The following is a 16,466-nucleotide window of genomic DNA, read 5'->3' as shown; positions in this document are numbered from 1 at the left end:
TCCCCTGCACTTCTCCTGACTGCATGTGCACGTCTGAATGCCACAAGGCTTAGTAGGACCACAACTATATATTTACTGTTTTTGCCAATGTTTTTTCTCTCCCTGTTCCCTTCCCATTTATCCTTTTGGCGCTTTGAAAAGCAATTCTGCCGTATAAGCGCCTAACAAATGCTCAATAAACTAAACTATGCATACCAGCTATGTTAAAACTTTAAAGAAGGGGCATGCCGGTACTTTGAATAACCACTGGTGTCGTAAGTAAGTTATCTTTGTTAAAAGCAGCACAGTGTAGGAAAGCCCCCTAGACGCACCAGAAAACCATACAACCCACTAGGGGGAAAAAGGCCCAGAACACCTCTTGCAAGTTACAAAAGGAAAAAGCGCCAACAAAGAACTCTGCTGCCGCGGAACATTCTGGCAGCCTCAGCATGTGCAGTACATCATAACGGTATGCTGCGTCATGGGCGGCGTCGCTACCTACAGTAGAAACCTGTGCTGTTGGTTGGTGAGACATAGATATAGGTCACCTGCTCCATAGGGGATGACAGGCCATTGGTCTCAGCCTTGTCCGTCCATCTTCTTCCACATGGGCGATGTTGCTGTCATTGGTCAGCCGATGGTCAAGTAACAATTATATTACTAACTACGATATGTAACCGGGCAACTGGCACGAAGCAGACAGGGGCCCGGGGGGGTGAGGGGGAGCCAATGTCGCACTAAATCGCACACTTCCCTCGGTCCCAGGCAGACTGGCATTCCTCCAAGGTCTCCCACCCTCGCTCTCTGCTATAATTTCATCCCACCCTGCACCTCGCAGCACAAATCTCGTGATCTAGGAGTGAAGGCAGGAGGGTCCTGCTTTCTGATCTCTTGATCAATTAGGTGTTCAGCAGGATTATGGGCAGTGGTCTGGGGGTTATCTGGTACACTGGAATTCAGGGCTCCTAAAGCCAAAGCATTTGGGTGCTATAATTATTTAGGATTAGGGCCGGTGGGGGTTGGAAGCCTGTGCCCTCCTTATGGGATTGCGCTGTTCACAGGCCCACATCCCACCTCCCGTGGCCTTGCAGGGCACATTCTTCCCAGGGCGCAAAGGTTGGCAACATTTTGATTGGACAATGAAGGTTTTTAGGCATCAGGTTATAAAATTGCGGCAAAAAAATGTTGCCGGTAAAGAATCGTGGCAAAAATGCAGTGGTTTGACCCCGTAAAGGTATACCCCATTATACCATTTAAGGGGAGTGGGGGTTGCGGGGGTGTACTCCCACATCCTTTACATGATTGTGGCGGAAATACCACGGCATTCTTGCTGCAATATTTTGTATACATGCCCATTTTTGCCACTATTGTAAGACATGGAACCGTTTTTTATGGATCTGTGTAGCTCTGGGTTATCTCCATTGTTTGGGATACAACCTATTCCTGTGCTCATGTTTTCGGCCTACGCCTGGGATGCTGACTGCCGCGCCACGTTTAAGCTGAATGCCACAATATGGCTGCTAATATCCAAGATGGCTGCTACTCCCGCATGTATACTACACCTGCAAGATGCACAATAATATAAACATGTGAAGGCCAATAAGAGCACCCCTTTGCCCCTGGTGTCTTACATTACTGATGATGGTATTTGCTTTATTTTAAAGCGCATGTGGGTGCGGGAAGAATATGTCCCCTTCCCAACAACAGCAAAACGTGTTTTGTATGGGACTGCCAGGTTATGAGCGCTCAAGAGTAAACTTTGCGTACTTAAAATCTCAGTAAAATACAGGAACAGTACACGCTTTCGGGCATCGCATTATTTTTGCAGTGTTTCAGTAACCTTGTTTCCTCAGTTGAAAAGCAAAATAATACTTGCACACAAAAAATGCAGCACTAATGAACCCTTTCATATTTTTCTTAGATTTGAATATTTCATCACCGGAAAGCAGTTTTGCCAGCAGAGATGTCGCCTGCATTAACCCAGGACAGCAGGCAGCGACGGCAGCATTACGAGCCTCCGGACTTAATCACCAATAATCTAGAGTTCAGTACAGCTTTAGCTGTTGAAGAAAGAGAAGTTTTGCTGGCAGACTCGGATGCATTACCTGTCCCTGGACCATGCACAGGCTATAAAGGAGAATTGGGAAACATTCTGCTGCTACTATTCTTGTATGTCCTACAGGGGATTCCCTTGGGTTTAGCCGGAAGTATCCCCTTGATTTTGCAGACCAAAAATGTTAGTTACACAGACCAAGCTTTCTTCAGTTTTGTTTTCTGGCCATTTAGCCTCAAACTACTCTGGGCCCCATTGGTGGATGCTGTGTATATCAAAAGGTTTGGACGCAGGAAATCGTGGTTAGTTCCGACACAGTATGTTTTGGGGCTTTTCATGATGTACTTGTCCACACGGATGGATGCTCTGCTAGGTGACAATCATGTTCCTGATATTGTTGCATTAACAGCAACGTTTTTCTTGTTTGAGTTTCTGGCTGCTACTCAAGACATAGCCGTAGATGGCTGGGCGTTAACTATGCTATCCAGAGAGAATGTTGGCTATGCATCCACTTGCAATTCAGTGGGTCAAACGGCTGGGTACTTTATGGGCAATGTTTTGTTTTTGGCCCTTGAGTCTGCAGACTTCTGTAACAAGTACTTGAGATTCCAACCACAGAAAAAAGGCATCGTAACTCTTGGAGGTAAGGTTTTGCTCAGTATTCACATTTGTAATTTTTACTGACCAATTGCATGTCATGCTTTTGCTGAACAGTATGAAAAAACATAGAGCTGGTTGCACTCTTTACCATGCTGAGCTAATTTTGTAGAATGAATTTAATATATCACACAGGTGTTGAACTTAAAGCTTGTATTGGTCTTTGCACGCACCAGGTGGTAGCATAGATGTTGTACCCCAATGTTGCTAGGCCTTTACGTATCTATCTAGAGGTCTGTGTCGAAGGGGTCTTTGGATACTTTCAACACTGGGATTCCTTGGCAACTTAAGATGTAAAGCTAAACTGCAACTTCAGACCAAGAAAGAAACCAAACCTTTTGGGCAGGCTATCAGAAACTGGGAATCAAAAGGGCAAGAAACTGCTTTATAGAATTATGCAGTGGGAACTGCATTGTGTCTGGCTCAGCGATGAACTCCTGACAATGTTTGATGCCTTGATTTTATTTAGTGGAGTTTTGTATCGGTCTATATTGTGTGAAAGCCAGCCCTGCATCATGGGATCTTGGTTTATATCTGCAACCAATGAATATCGCTGACTCTGACCTTGGTATCTGAACACTTTTAACAATAGAAAGAAATAACATCAATGTACCTAGTGTGACTAATCAAAGGTATTGGTCCCTTCTCCCTTTGAGGATAGGGAGGTGATGCCGCTCCGCAAGACCCTCCCTAGGGGTAGGGGGCAAGTGCAACCTCACTGGGAGAGACCCCTCCCACCTCCCTTGGGGGCCAAGGTCTCCCGTGCCTGTGAGGAACTTCCTAGAACAACCACCATAATGGCATATGTGGGATTGTCGGATGTCACTTTTTGATGATTGTTCCTTCTTTGGCGGGTACAAAGTTGTAGGAATCTCAGCAGGCCTTATGCATTGTTTCTCCTCCAGGAAGAGTGACCAATTTCGGTAAAACATTTTTTTTTTTTAGAAGGTTGAAACAAGGTGGTCATTAGGGGGAAGGCAACATTGGTTATGGCTCTAGAATGTTCCAGGACTCTGAGTCCTCTATTGTGGGGCAACAGCTCTCAAAACTCGCAAACTGTGACTGGGTCCCTTGACTCCTCAAGGGCATGCACTACCCCCCCTCCCCCCCCCCCGGAATCCCCGAGGAGTACAGGCATCCACACTAAAGGACAACTGCCTCGCTGACAAAATGGTTGCTGTCAAGGGTGCCTTGGCATTGAGTCATCTCGCTCTGGACACCCTGACGGTTGAGCAGCTCTGGGCTACTTTCATTATCTACCAAACGCTGCCTAGGCCCGTCACACCACAGATACACCTCTCAACTGCAAGACTAGGAGATCCCAGCTTAGTCTGGACACTGTCCTCTTGAGTCACCAGTCTCTATACCAGCCAACTGATGACTTGGTGACTTTTTTGTCGGGGTTCAGAAAAGAGCAGCATTAAAACTGAACATGACTGCCACAGTCAAAAGACCCAGTGTGTCCACTCATCCCTCTGGTGCTAGCACTTCTACAAACAGCGATACTTTCCTTTCATTTACAATGTTGGTACATAATACAAACCAGGGATAACAAATGCAGAGCTCCTGACGGATACCCTATTCGTGCATAAAAATCCTGTGAATGTGTCCCTCATTGTTTGAATGGCTTATTATTATTATTATTATTATTATTTTTTTTTTTTTTTATTTAATTTTTTTAGGCCAATCAGCATCTACTTTATATTCCCATCAAAGATTCTCAGAATGGACTCTTATCGGCAGAAAATCTGCACCCCTTCTGCATTAAGTTTTATTTATTTATTTGTGAAATAAAATCACATTGAACCCATATGGACATATGTTCCAATAAATACTGTGTATTTAACAAAGTTCCTCATGGCTTACACAGTGCACTTATGAGCTTTAGTTAATCCCTTCCTTAAAGGTTTGTGTAAAAACTGAATTAATGCACTAATCTACAATATTTGCATACCCCGCATTAAGCTTACCCAAAATTCATCCCTCCATACAAAGCTCGATTTGTACACAAATTTCTCAGATAGCTGCCTTCTGTACTCCAGAGTGGCTGGACAATAAATGATAAGATGCTTTAGTGTTTCATTCTGTGCAGAATTGTTACATAATCTACATGAGCGATTCTTTTGATCAATACCTTGAATTGGGTGCCGTTTATCCAGTGTTCAGAGTAAATTAAAACAAAATCTCATAAACATACCAAACATGTCGATTAGGATATTGTGCCAAATAGTTAAAAAGGTGACCCCTCGGTCTTGTCATTTTTTTACAGTATTCTTTAAATTTATATTATTTATTGAATTGTTGGGCTGAATCGCGGATTTTTAATTTCTGTATTATTTTCATAGGATTTTCTAAACATTTTACGATATTACAGACCACTCCTCTAGTAATCTTTCACATTCTTGTTTAAATGTGTTTACCACTGCTGTATTTCTTTTATACATTACATTTAAATTGGTGTATACCAAATTATTAACATGATTCAATATTTTATAAAACTCTGATCATTGCAATCCACAATTGTAGTCCTAGCTTGTACCAAGTAATGACTTGATGGATTGAATTTGGAAGATCCAGGATCTTCTTAAAAAATGTACCATCTAACTGATCCAGCATTTTGGTTGTACGTATAGTTAAGTGTCATCCGCCGCCGCTGCGGTTGGCGGCGGCTTCCGTGTTATAGGTGGCGGCACAGGCTCACTGTGTTCTAGTCCTCTTTTTATGGTCATCAAACACGGATCAGCCTTGTGGGCGGAACCTGCTGGGAGTTTCAAAGCCTGCATTCTCCCGGCAGACTCCACGTTGCAACCCGGTTCGGAAGTTTCTCTTCCGGGTTATTCGCTCCCGAGGCTTGGCGCTTCGTATTCTGTCGCGGCCCTACCTCGCTGCTCTGCTCCTGCTTCGCGTTCCGCGCGAAGCTCTTCTCTCTTCTTCTAACCTTTCTCCCTGCCTTCGGCGTCCTCCAGTATTTCCCAGGTCCGGGTTCCCTCCCCCCCCATTCAGACCTGCCTCTCCTCTCCTTACCTTCTTTGGCTCCTGTTTTCTCTGCTGGGCTTCCCGGTCCTCCAGTTCTGTCGTTCCTTTTCTTCTTCCCATCTGTTCCGGGTGTCCTTCCCCAGAGATCACCGTGTGCCCACACCCGTACCAGCAGTCCTCTCTGCATCCTCCCCTGCCAGCGTTGCTCCTTCTCTTCACTTCTCTCCAAGAACCTCCTCGTGCAACACATCGCCTGTCCGCTCAGCTACTGTTGGCACCTACGGAGAAAAAGGAAGAGGTTCCAAGTGTTACAAATGGTTTTTTCTTCCCTGTTGGGTTTTTCCCTTCCTCCGGCTTGATTCTGGAAAGGGGGCCACGGAACTGCTGTCCCCTAGCGGTAACTGTGGCTTCCTTCCGTGACAAGCACATCGACCCAAGAAGGGAGAGGAATTACTTGGCCAGGCGAAACGTACCGTCTACGGATAACGATTCCAGCAGCTCAGGTGAGGAGAGTCCAAAGGGTGGGGAGAGGAGGGAACCAAAGAAGCTGAACATCCACATTAAGTCAAAACCATACAGCAAGGAAGGTATCATTTTCCCAAACACAAATTTTCTTAAGGGATTTATAGTAAAACCACAACATTTACTTGATTCCACGCATTTGGGCCGATGACAGAGCTAATTTCCTTTTTAATATTAAAAGCGATTATAGAAGCATTCGTTTTTAAATTAATTGTCACTGCAAAGGATGTGATGGATCTTGCTGCTATTGTGAACTTCCATGGCCTGTAAATGAGTAGTAATTTGGTCTGCGTTACATTGCTTGATAGTTGCTGCTGGGCCTTTTCCAAGGGATACATCTTTGGCACTGTTCCTGACCATCCGGAAAACATGGGTTGGCAAATTAAACTAGGTTGTCCTGAAGCCAAAGAAAAATAATCAAATTGTTATTTTTCCAAGAAGCATTTCCATCATCCTTTGGCTAGAAATGGCAGCCTTTTTTTATCAACCTTCGAACATCCATTAGCAGCTGAGGCATTGGGCCAAATGAGGAGGAAAGTAGCAGCAGTGGGCAACTGCTGCACCACAGAAGCATTCAGTCTACAGGCATTTACCCACTACTAGTCCATGTCCGGGGAGGTAGGGGTTATTAGTCAAAGCCCTTGTGCAGACTAGAATAACATCACAAAAGAAAATTGTGTACTGTGACGAATCGAGGGAATTTGTCCCTTCTCCTTAAGAGGACACCTCCCCTGTCCCCCCTTCCCACCTCTGTGAGGCTAGGGAGGTGAGCCTGCTCCGCAGTACCCTCCCTAGGGGTAGAGGCACGTTGGTCATTACCGGGAGAGACTCCCCCTTGGGGGACAAGGACTTTGTTCCCAAGAGAAACTCCCTCAGGCTAGTTATGCCATGGCCTACATGGGAGGTATTGCAACACAAGAAAGCATGACCAGTTACAACTGGGACGAAGAAATTACTAAAGTATATCATCCTATGTAAAAGGATCCTGATACTTTAGTTTGTGACATGTTCACCATACAGTTACGGGGAGGGGGTAGAAGGGAAGGGGGGGAACAGCGGGAGGTGGAGGGGGGAGAGAGTCTTCCTCTCCCTCCCTCGAGTTGTGAACTTGCAGCAGTCCTGAAAGCTGAAGAAGCAGCAGGGCAGGAGCCATGGAAGAGGTGGTGGTGGAACCACGGGAGCTAATCCGGGGTGGACAGCCGGTCCGAGGAACGTAGCTGACACCACTGGCAACAGGAGGTCTTGCGGCATCCAGGTGTGCGGTCCAGCACCAGGATACCAAGAGAGGAGGAATATAAACCAGTACTGAACACTGAGAACAGACAGCGTCTGGAACGCTTAGAGAAACCCTGAATCCCAGAGAGGGAGAGCATCCTCCTGCAAGACCGAAGGTAATCTGGACACCGGGAGGTACAGGAAGATTCAGAGCAATCATGATCTCGACCAGCTAACGTGTCACAGTAGGGAATGCTAAAAAGATTTAACTTCAAAGCCAAATTACTACGAATGTTGTGAGTCAAGAGACAATCGTTATAGCATACAGTTAACTCAGTGCAGACAGCAATACGGAACGGAGTTAATTTTGAAACCGAGACAATCATTATTTCACACACTTTGGAGTTAATGTTGAAACTCGATATAGATGGATATCGTCTCATTTATTTATATACGAGACACTGAGAAAGGGATGATCCCAAGATGGAAAGCAACTGACCCAAGAGTAGTAAAGTTACAACTAAATCATATTCCCTCAAAGGGAAGAAAGAAACGTCTCAACTCCCCACTACCGGAGTTAAGGAGATTAATACGAGAAGTCACAAGACTAAATGTGGATCATTCTCATGGTCGAAGTTTTTCTCTTAGTGGTAGGGTCAGTTAAGGTAGCTTTGGACAACAGACTTATTTTCTTTGGACAATCGTGACGGACGAACGAGCACTGTAGTTAGTATATCGGGTAAGGATCAACCATAGTCCTAGGGAAAGTTAGGCCTTCTATCTTTAATTTAATAAAGGAATCTAAATCATGTCCTCACAGTCTGTGTCCTTCTGACTCACCACAGTACTCCATGTTGTATAGAATGTTTACCTTCTGTTGTAGTTGGCCATAGAACACGCCAACTCCAAAAAGATGGTTCAAGGGTTTTTATTAGCATTCCTTTCACAGGATTTAAGGGCCACCCATCTGTCTTGTATCTAGAAACGTAGAAAGCAGGCTCTCCTAATCCCCTAGTTAGAATATACTGATTTGTTTTATCCCTACTATCCCATTTCTAGCTTGCTGATGGCTTCTAGATGACTGCCTTATCAACCTAAGCTCCCTCCGACACTCCCTAGGCTTACCCTACACACTTGTTGAGGTTACCTCTAAAAGGGGATGTAGGGTTGTGCCCTTCAGACTCTCAAGCCTGACTCTTGTCTCCTTCCTCTCGTGGCCTGATGTACATCTCTTTCTCTCACTGTTACCCTCCTCTAGGTGCTCTCCCACCCCTTACCCCTTATGATGGTCTCTTGCTCTGCCACCCCCTCCTATCTCACCTGAATAACCCATACCTTCCTGTTTCTGATCACCCTTTTTATACTCCTCCCACTTTCTCCCGTTGAACTTCTGTCTCTGACCAATCTGATCCTACCTTCCCCGCCCCGGGAGGTGTTACAATAGTCGGCATTTACAAATGGGGTGCTAAGTCCCACCTCTTCATTCTGTGCAGGCTGCAATAATGACAGCCTGCTTTGGCAAGGGTCCCCGTTTCTGTTACGGGGCATTTTGCAGTAAAATCCCTGGGGGATTTTGCAAAGGGCTGCTTTACACCACTGTAAGAGTCTCTCTTGTGCCTCTGTGTTGCCAACTGGACCATGGCATGTGCTGTTGACCTTTGGCGGGTGCCGCGTTTGCAGCGGTGGGATCTTTTTAGTTTTCTGCTTGGCACTGCTCTCTGCTGGCTGGAATAATCTATCTGGAGGCTCTGATGGATTACACTCTTGCGGGTGAAGCACTATGGCTTCTGATGTCTGCGGTCACCTACAATGAAAATAAAAGGACTGGCAAGTATTTTTTTGCAGATGTATGGTGTGAAACGATGTGGTACCATTCAAATATAAATAGGCACTTAGGGAGGGGACAGGAGAATTGCATCCTTCTGAACTGCTAGCACCAACCCACACAACTCTGGATAGGACAGCTTGACTTCCACCCTAGTAGCCCTCTCATCCCAGACCGAGAGGGCTTCTTTTCCCCTTGTGACAAAGTCAGACTACCGACCATGTCCAACCTCCTGAAAACTCTCCCTTCAGTTTCCTCAAGCAATAGTCGAACACCTGAATTGGCTGATTCTGAAACTAAAAATGCTCTTTCAAAACGGTGAATATACTCCTAATATACTTTGGGTAAAAAATGAGTTCACAGACTAGCCTGATCTTGAATTTTAGAATATCAGACATGGATAACAAAGGAGACCTGAAATATTGGTGCTTCAACAAGGTTTCTCTCATTTGGCAAAACATAGCATGTGTGGTAGACTTCTTGGATGCTTAATTTGTTTTACATTCCAAAAGTAACCAAACATTGAAAAGAGATCAGATTTGCAGTGAGCAACCAGCACTAACATTAAAAAGTTCTCCCATTCCCCCTAAAGTCGGTCCAAGAGTATTCTCATAATACAGGACAGTGGCTTATTTGAGAAAATGTAGTTTGTTTAACCTTACCGTGATGGCCGACTCATAAAATCTAATTTGGTAGGACCAGCAACTGTGGAGATTCTAACTCTTGGTGACAAAATAGGAAAAATACGATTTGTCAGATGAGGTATTTTTATTTTCCCGATAATTCTTTTGGGGTTTTATGATGCAGTTTTCTGCCAGGATCCCACAGATAATAAATAGATCTTCAGAATTCGACCTGGGACAAGTCCCAGTGTGCATTACTTCCTGCAAAAGTATCCAGATTCTCAGATCAGTTTCTCATAGGTCACTATGAACTTTGACTCCCAATTTTGGGGTTCACCATTTTCCCCAATAAAACTCATTAAAATATGGTACTAGGACACCCCACTTTCCAAACGTCAAGGCTTCTAAAATTAAATGTTAATTGTGCTAGTAAGTTCCAGGATTCAGCACATCTCATGTTGATCTTCTTGCTGGGCTGCTCACCAGCCTTCCTCCTGTATATCCCCAAACTCCTGGAGCTCTTTGCCTGTGTTGTTACCCTTAGTAGACTGTTGTAGTACAGTGCCTGGGGGAAGTCAGTATGCCTCTTAGACTAAGAATCCTGACACCTTGTACTTTAACCAGGGGAAGAAATCTCAAGTTGCAAGCTACTAGTCAGCCATAGAAGTAATTTGCCACCTCAATTCTGTAAATGCACACAGCACGCCATCTTGCTCACCAATAGTCAGTTGTAACTAGCCAATGGCTAGTGGTGAGTGCAAATGTACCCTGCTTTAACCCACCTCAAATCTTTTTGCCTTCTTGTTTGAAAATGGTCCATCAACAACTAAAAAAGGTATTTCTGAGTCACTATAGGCATTTATCCCAACCAATGCGTTATGAAAAAGTGTAAAAAGCAATATTTTGTGTCCTGTGTTTTGTCGGTCTGCTGCATTAGGCTGTCTCCTGTGGGGCCGATGGTCTAATAGGCTAATTGTAAATTACTGGTTACTAGGAGGAGTCATGTACTGGTCCCACCTTACTTCTGGCCTAGCTGCACTCCTGTCTTATGTCTCGAAGTGCATAAAGAAAGCAACTGAATTCTCTCTTTTATGTTTTGTAAACATAAATGGGAATGTTTAGATTGCCTTTTGTTGACTACTAAGTTGTTTGAAAGCTTGTTGTTGACTTAACTGGGCTGCTACTTGCTTTGGTTTTGAGTTTTAATGCCTCATTGAAGCTTTCTTTATCCAACCACCAACATGTGTATGTGAGCTTCCATGATACTTATTATCCTTACTGATCTTGGACTGGATCTAGAGCTGGCATTGGAGGCATGAGAATCTGTCTTTTGGTGGTTGTCTGACGTTCAGTCTTGATAGTCGGCAAAATTCCGTTCCCAGTCACCATATTCTGAAGTCTACTGGGCATGTGAGTTTGTTTGGTTAGTCACGGTATCTTCACTCTGCTTTGCACTCTTAATATCCTCCTTGAGATACAATGTCATTCTAGCATCACTTTAGTCCATATGAGTTTCGACATTGGCTAGTAATATATCTCTGCAAAACCTCATCATTCTTTGGTTCAATTCCATGGGTTGGACTTTCAAGTCTGGTCCAGATGAGTCCCTTGAGTGACAAATATAGAGCAATAAAAATGTCTGACAACAGGGGGCAAAAATTAAAGTTGCAAGCTACTAGCCAGCCATAAAATAATTCCCAACATCAATCCTATACATATACACAGCACACCATTTCTAACTCGACAACGGTCCAATATCACTAGCCTATAGCTAGTGGCGAGTGCACATTTCTGTGCCCTGTGACAAGTTACATTGAGTACAAAAGCTGTAATTTCTTCGAATCTTCTGGAACTCCATTTCTTGTTACTTGGATGCCATTTGAATAAAATTCATATCTCCAGCAATATACCTGTAATTCAACGTGAAGCCCCATTTATTTGCACCAGTTCCTTCAAATGGATGAAGGTTTCTGAGATCCGTATCCTTCTCATGAGTGCAACAGGGTCATGTCACTGTCGCGGGGGGTGGGGGGAAGGGTGACGGGGATGCCTCCTGATCTGGTTAGATGGCCTACCAGTCTGTATACCAGAGACAGTCCTACTCCAAAGATGAGTGAGAAGAGACAAGAATGGACTGCCCATCAGAGATGGCGCACTAACACCTGAGCCACCAATCCTAGTGTGACAAGTCCAACATCGGAGAATGATTTAAAAAAAAAAAGAAACCTGTTTGGACAGTATCCTTTATTCAATGAATAAATGTAATCTCCTCTACACCCAATAACTATGGATTCCTTATGCTAGAAAATAACAAAATGAGTGATTGTCAGGATGTCTGACAAATAAATTCAGTTTTCTGTACAAACCTATGCTGATTACCAACTATCCTACCACTATGCTAAGAGAGTCAAAAGAGATTCCAAGCTACTGCTTAGGATGCGGTTACTCCCTCTTGCTGGCTGTATTCCTGACCCTGTCCCTCGCCCACCCCGCCCACCAAAGAGTTCTTGAGGCTTCTTTCTGCTCCTCGACTTCGTAGAACCATTCTAAACAAAAGAAATGTCTCTCAGCTTCTCTGGGTCAAAACAATGTCCTTGTCATGTAGTGCAGTTTCTATCCCTTCTCTTGGGATGTAGTCTCCCTATGGGTGGAGACTGTGTCCAACAAAAAACAAAGTTCATTCTTTACCCTTCCTGGGTTGTTAAATTTGTTTTATATGGCTCTTCGAACTGCTCAGCCTGGTTTGTTTTGTTGCTTCTCTATCACCTCCTGGGGTAGTCTGATCATTGGCCCTGTATGGGCTTCAGGCTTGCTCAGCCGGGCGTGCTCGGTTACTGTTTTGATCTCTTCCTGTGATAGTCGGTTGTTAGTCACGTAAGTGCTTCAGACCTTCTCAGTGGTTGGTGGTTTCTTTCAACCCTTCCTGGTGTATTTCTTTCGTTAGCCCCACGTGGGCCATGGGCCCATACAGCCCTGTCTGGTCGGTCACCCGTTACACTCCCTTCTGGTGTATTTGTATTGTTAGCCCAGCCTGGGCTCTGGTCCTGCTCATCCCCGTTTAGTTGGTCATTGCTTCGTCCCCCTTCTGGGGTATTGGGATGGGTAGCTTGGCGTGGGATTTGGGCCTGCTTAGCCCTGTTTGGATGGGCCTTAGTTCCACTGCCCCTCTGGGGTAGTTGGATCGGTAGCCCTGTGCAGATTTCACCGCCCTCGATTTCGTCCTCTGGCATCATTGCGTACCTGTGCGCCAGCGTTGTCATTCTGCACTGAAGACTGTTATGGCCCCTGCGGGTTGGCGTTCTTCTGTCCCGCAGTACCTCTTCCGTTGCTGGTTTTTGGCATTGGCAGAGAATGTCACTGGTGTCCTGTTCCTCTTTTGGTTCTCCTGTGGTTCCCTGTTTCCTGGGAGTCTTTGTTTCCCTGCAGCAACTCTCTGCGGGCTGTTGTGGGGCTCTGCATATGGTTGTCAGCTCCTTGTGACTGGGAGCAAGCCCCTCTGTTGCATATCCGCGCAGGCCGAAGCTTCCTGCTCTCCGGCAGATTCTCTCCTTCTGGCTTGATGTTCCACTTTGAGTCCCTCTGAGGTTTCCTACGACGTACTTCAAAATAAAAGGGGAAACTCTTAAGGGGGGGGTGTACCACATTTTTATTTAATGCAGTTTTAAACTCCTCCAATATCTTCATAAACACATGGCTAGAGGCCTCAGTATGTGATGGTGAAAGGAGAGTATGGTCCAAAAAAAAGCGAGTCCTCTTAGTTTCTAACTACATAATCAATGCTGACGATGCCCTCACAATCTGATGGCCTGGGCCGCATGTTGCCTTGCATAAAGAGATGTTTACAATTTCCTCAGCAAACCAAGTTTAGCGATTCTTTTTCTTTTTTTTTTTTTCCAGAGACCATTTCACATGAGCCATCAGATAGCTGAGGAATCCAACTAGCCATTAGTCTAGCCATCATTTGAAAAGCAAACATTCTGTTCACTTTGTTGCTCACCTCATAGTATCGCTGGTTTAGAGGTATTCCATTTTTGTTTATTTGTAGGGCATTCATTTTTTAACTGGCACATTTTTAAATGCTTGTATTCCTCCATGCAACCTTTTTACCTTTTGCTGGTTTTCTAAATCCAGAATGGCTTTGTGTAATGACTCTTCTTCTCGGCCCCAATCTTCTTCAGCTCAGCCACTTTCTAAATGAGGTCAACCTTTTATGAAATCATTCAAATCCTAGCTCACCCCTTCCCCTCTGAGATCGGTTGCACTAGCTTCTAAAGAGCTACCCAGCCATAGCGTAGCCAGGGCAGTCGCTTTCAAGACGTAGGACTTTTTTTCTTTTCTTCTTGTTGCTGCAACCTTTATATGATGACTAGGGGTTGCATGGGAGGCCATTGCGTTCTGGATGCTGCCGGGTGTAAGGACGATGTGTAGAAGAGTGCCACCCAGTTGGTGTCATAGAACAGGTCTACTGGGTCGGGGTGTCTCTGCACTGGGTTAACTGCGCAGGGGTGCTGCAGTGCAGAAACAGTGGGTGTGGTGAGACTCCCCTCCCAACCTCCTTCCCTCTGCCCCCCAAAAGAGGTGAGGTGGAAACAAAGCTACAATGCAGGGGGAGGGGATTTTAGTTTGTGAACTTCTGCAACATTGCTCTCTGCGGGGGTGGAGGGGTCACATACGGAAATGGGTCCATCCAGGGTATGATCAATAAGTTTCCTTTGTCTGCACTCCTCAATTTAATTTTTTCCGTCTGAAAAGATCTGTTTGGTAATACGTGTCATGAGCATAGAAGCAAGCAAGATTTTGAAAATGGGGTTATGCTCTCTCAAAACGTCCCCAAAGACCTTTATTCTTCAATGCCCCAAGGAATTCCTTGGGTTCTTGGTTGCCTCCCCATCTGTCCTTCCCAGACCCATCTTAAGTGCTTATCCAAAACCAAATTTAAATCTACCATAATGATCTAAGGACCAAAGGCCAACTCCTGAAACCTGGGAAGAAAATCTGTAAAGTATGCATTTTGGGACAAATGATGGTTTAGGGCACTAGAATACGGGGACCACTGTGCTGGGCAACCAATAAATAAGCACACCAGTGTGTTTGGGTTCAGGACAGACAGTGCCCTTCCGTCCCCGTCTGGACTGCCACAGCTCTGTGAAGAGCCCCCTGTCACAGGCTCTAGGGGAATAAGAAGTTGGGACTTAATTGTCCAAATTCTAAACAACAAGCAGATACTGTAAATTCAATACACAAATTATTTAATTCTGTAGTCAACGTGTGTTTCGACTCTTGTGGGTCTTCATCAAGGCAAAGACCCACAAGGGTCGAATCACGTGACTCCTGTATAAAGGCAATGCCAACTTTCTGGTCCTTCACAAAGTTTAAAAGATGTTATGTGCTTGGGAGAATGTAAAGAAGGGGGTGAGGTGAGATGAAGGGTAGGAAGCTTCTCTCTGCTGGAGAGTGAGTGTTATGTGTCTCTGCGGGTGCAGTGATTGTGGGCGTTGGGGCAGTGTTGCATGGTGTGATACAGTCATGGTATCAAGAGATGATACAGACACGTAACCGTTTCAAAACCTTTATTAAAGCATCAGGATGGATGTGCCTAACTTGCCCTATAACTATGGTGGGAATTGCCCTACCTAAAGAAACTAGGGGACGTTGGTGTCTAAAAGTCCAAAACAAGAATGTCTGTGTGTGTCAAAACCTATGCTTGTCCTCTCATTTAACACCTTAATGTGTAGTGTAGGGATATTCTAACTCAAATGTCATGTTCAAGTAAAAGTCTGGAGCAATCGCTAGCCTCCTTCCTTAGATTCAGGATACAGCTCGAAAAGACAATGTTCTCAAGAGGCTTGGGCTCCCCCTTCCCCAAGCTTCAAGTATTAAGTCATCATACAATGTTCCAACAGAGCTCGGGGCCCTTCCCCAAGCTTCAAGTTCATAACACCAATGTCAAAGGGCTCAGGGCTTCTCTTTCCCAAGCTTCAGCCTCTTTCTGAATGGGTTGGTACCTCCCTGGTCTAGAGGCAGTTTATGAGCCACACGGCACACCCATTACAGCTCACGCAACCAGTAGTCCTTGCCCCACTCTCGACCACCCTGGCGATTCTTTTAAGCGGAAAAGTTCACAATAACTTGTGTAATAGAAGTTTCTTTCTTGCTTTAATGTGGGTTGCTGTTTTTTTTCCACTTAGTTTTTATTAAACATTTTATTTAAACAAAACAACACAATCTGTGAATACTATTATGTCTTTAATCCAGCTCAGTAGTTCGACCAAAAAATCTGAATAGAAGGACAATGCCACCACATATGAAACCAGGAACCCTTGTGGCCACACTCCCGGGGGCAAAAGGGCGAAGTGCCCCGATACATTTTCGACAATCTCTCCGAGGGGAGATGCCATGTATGGAGGATTTTAAGATTATGCTCCATGGCCGCTGTATAAAGGGAACCCGATAGGAGCCCACTAAAGGGCCTAGACCAGGTGTTCTCCTCCAAGGTCTCTCCCCACTTCTCCTCCCAAAACTGCTTAAACCCCTGGCTACCCTCAGGCTGGGCCGTGATTGATTAAGATCTTGTACAGCTTTGAAAGGACTCCTCTTCTCGAAGTTGCCTCAACTA

General features: G+C 45.0%; 1 protein-coding gene across 1 annotated transcript in view; it reads left to right on the top strand.

The window, feature by feature from the left end:
* SLC33A1 (solute carrier family 33 member 1) overlaps positions 1 to 16,466 on the top strand; it is a 283,255-nt gene that overhangs the window by 55,573 nt on the left and 211,216 nt on the right. Inside the window, exon 2 of the mRNA XM_069618428.1 lies at positions 1,901 to 2,675. Coding sequence (XP_069474529.1) covers positions 1,943 to 2,675 — 733 coding nt within the window. The 5' untranslated portion in view covers positions 1,901 to 1,942. The remainder of the gene's footprint in view (positions 1 to 1,900; positions 2,676 to 16,466) is intronic.

Source organism: Ambystoma mexicanum, chromosome 10, assembly GCF_040938575.1.
Source record: "Ambystoma mexicanum isolate Mex_15411 chromosome 10, UKY_AmexF1_1, whole genome shotgun sequence".
NCBI lineage: Eukaryota > Metazoa > Chordata > Amphibia > Caudata > Ambystomatidae > Ambystoma > Ambystoma mexicanum.
Note: the sequence above shows the minus strand (reverse complement) of the source record. Positions and strands in the feature narration are given on the sequence as shown.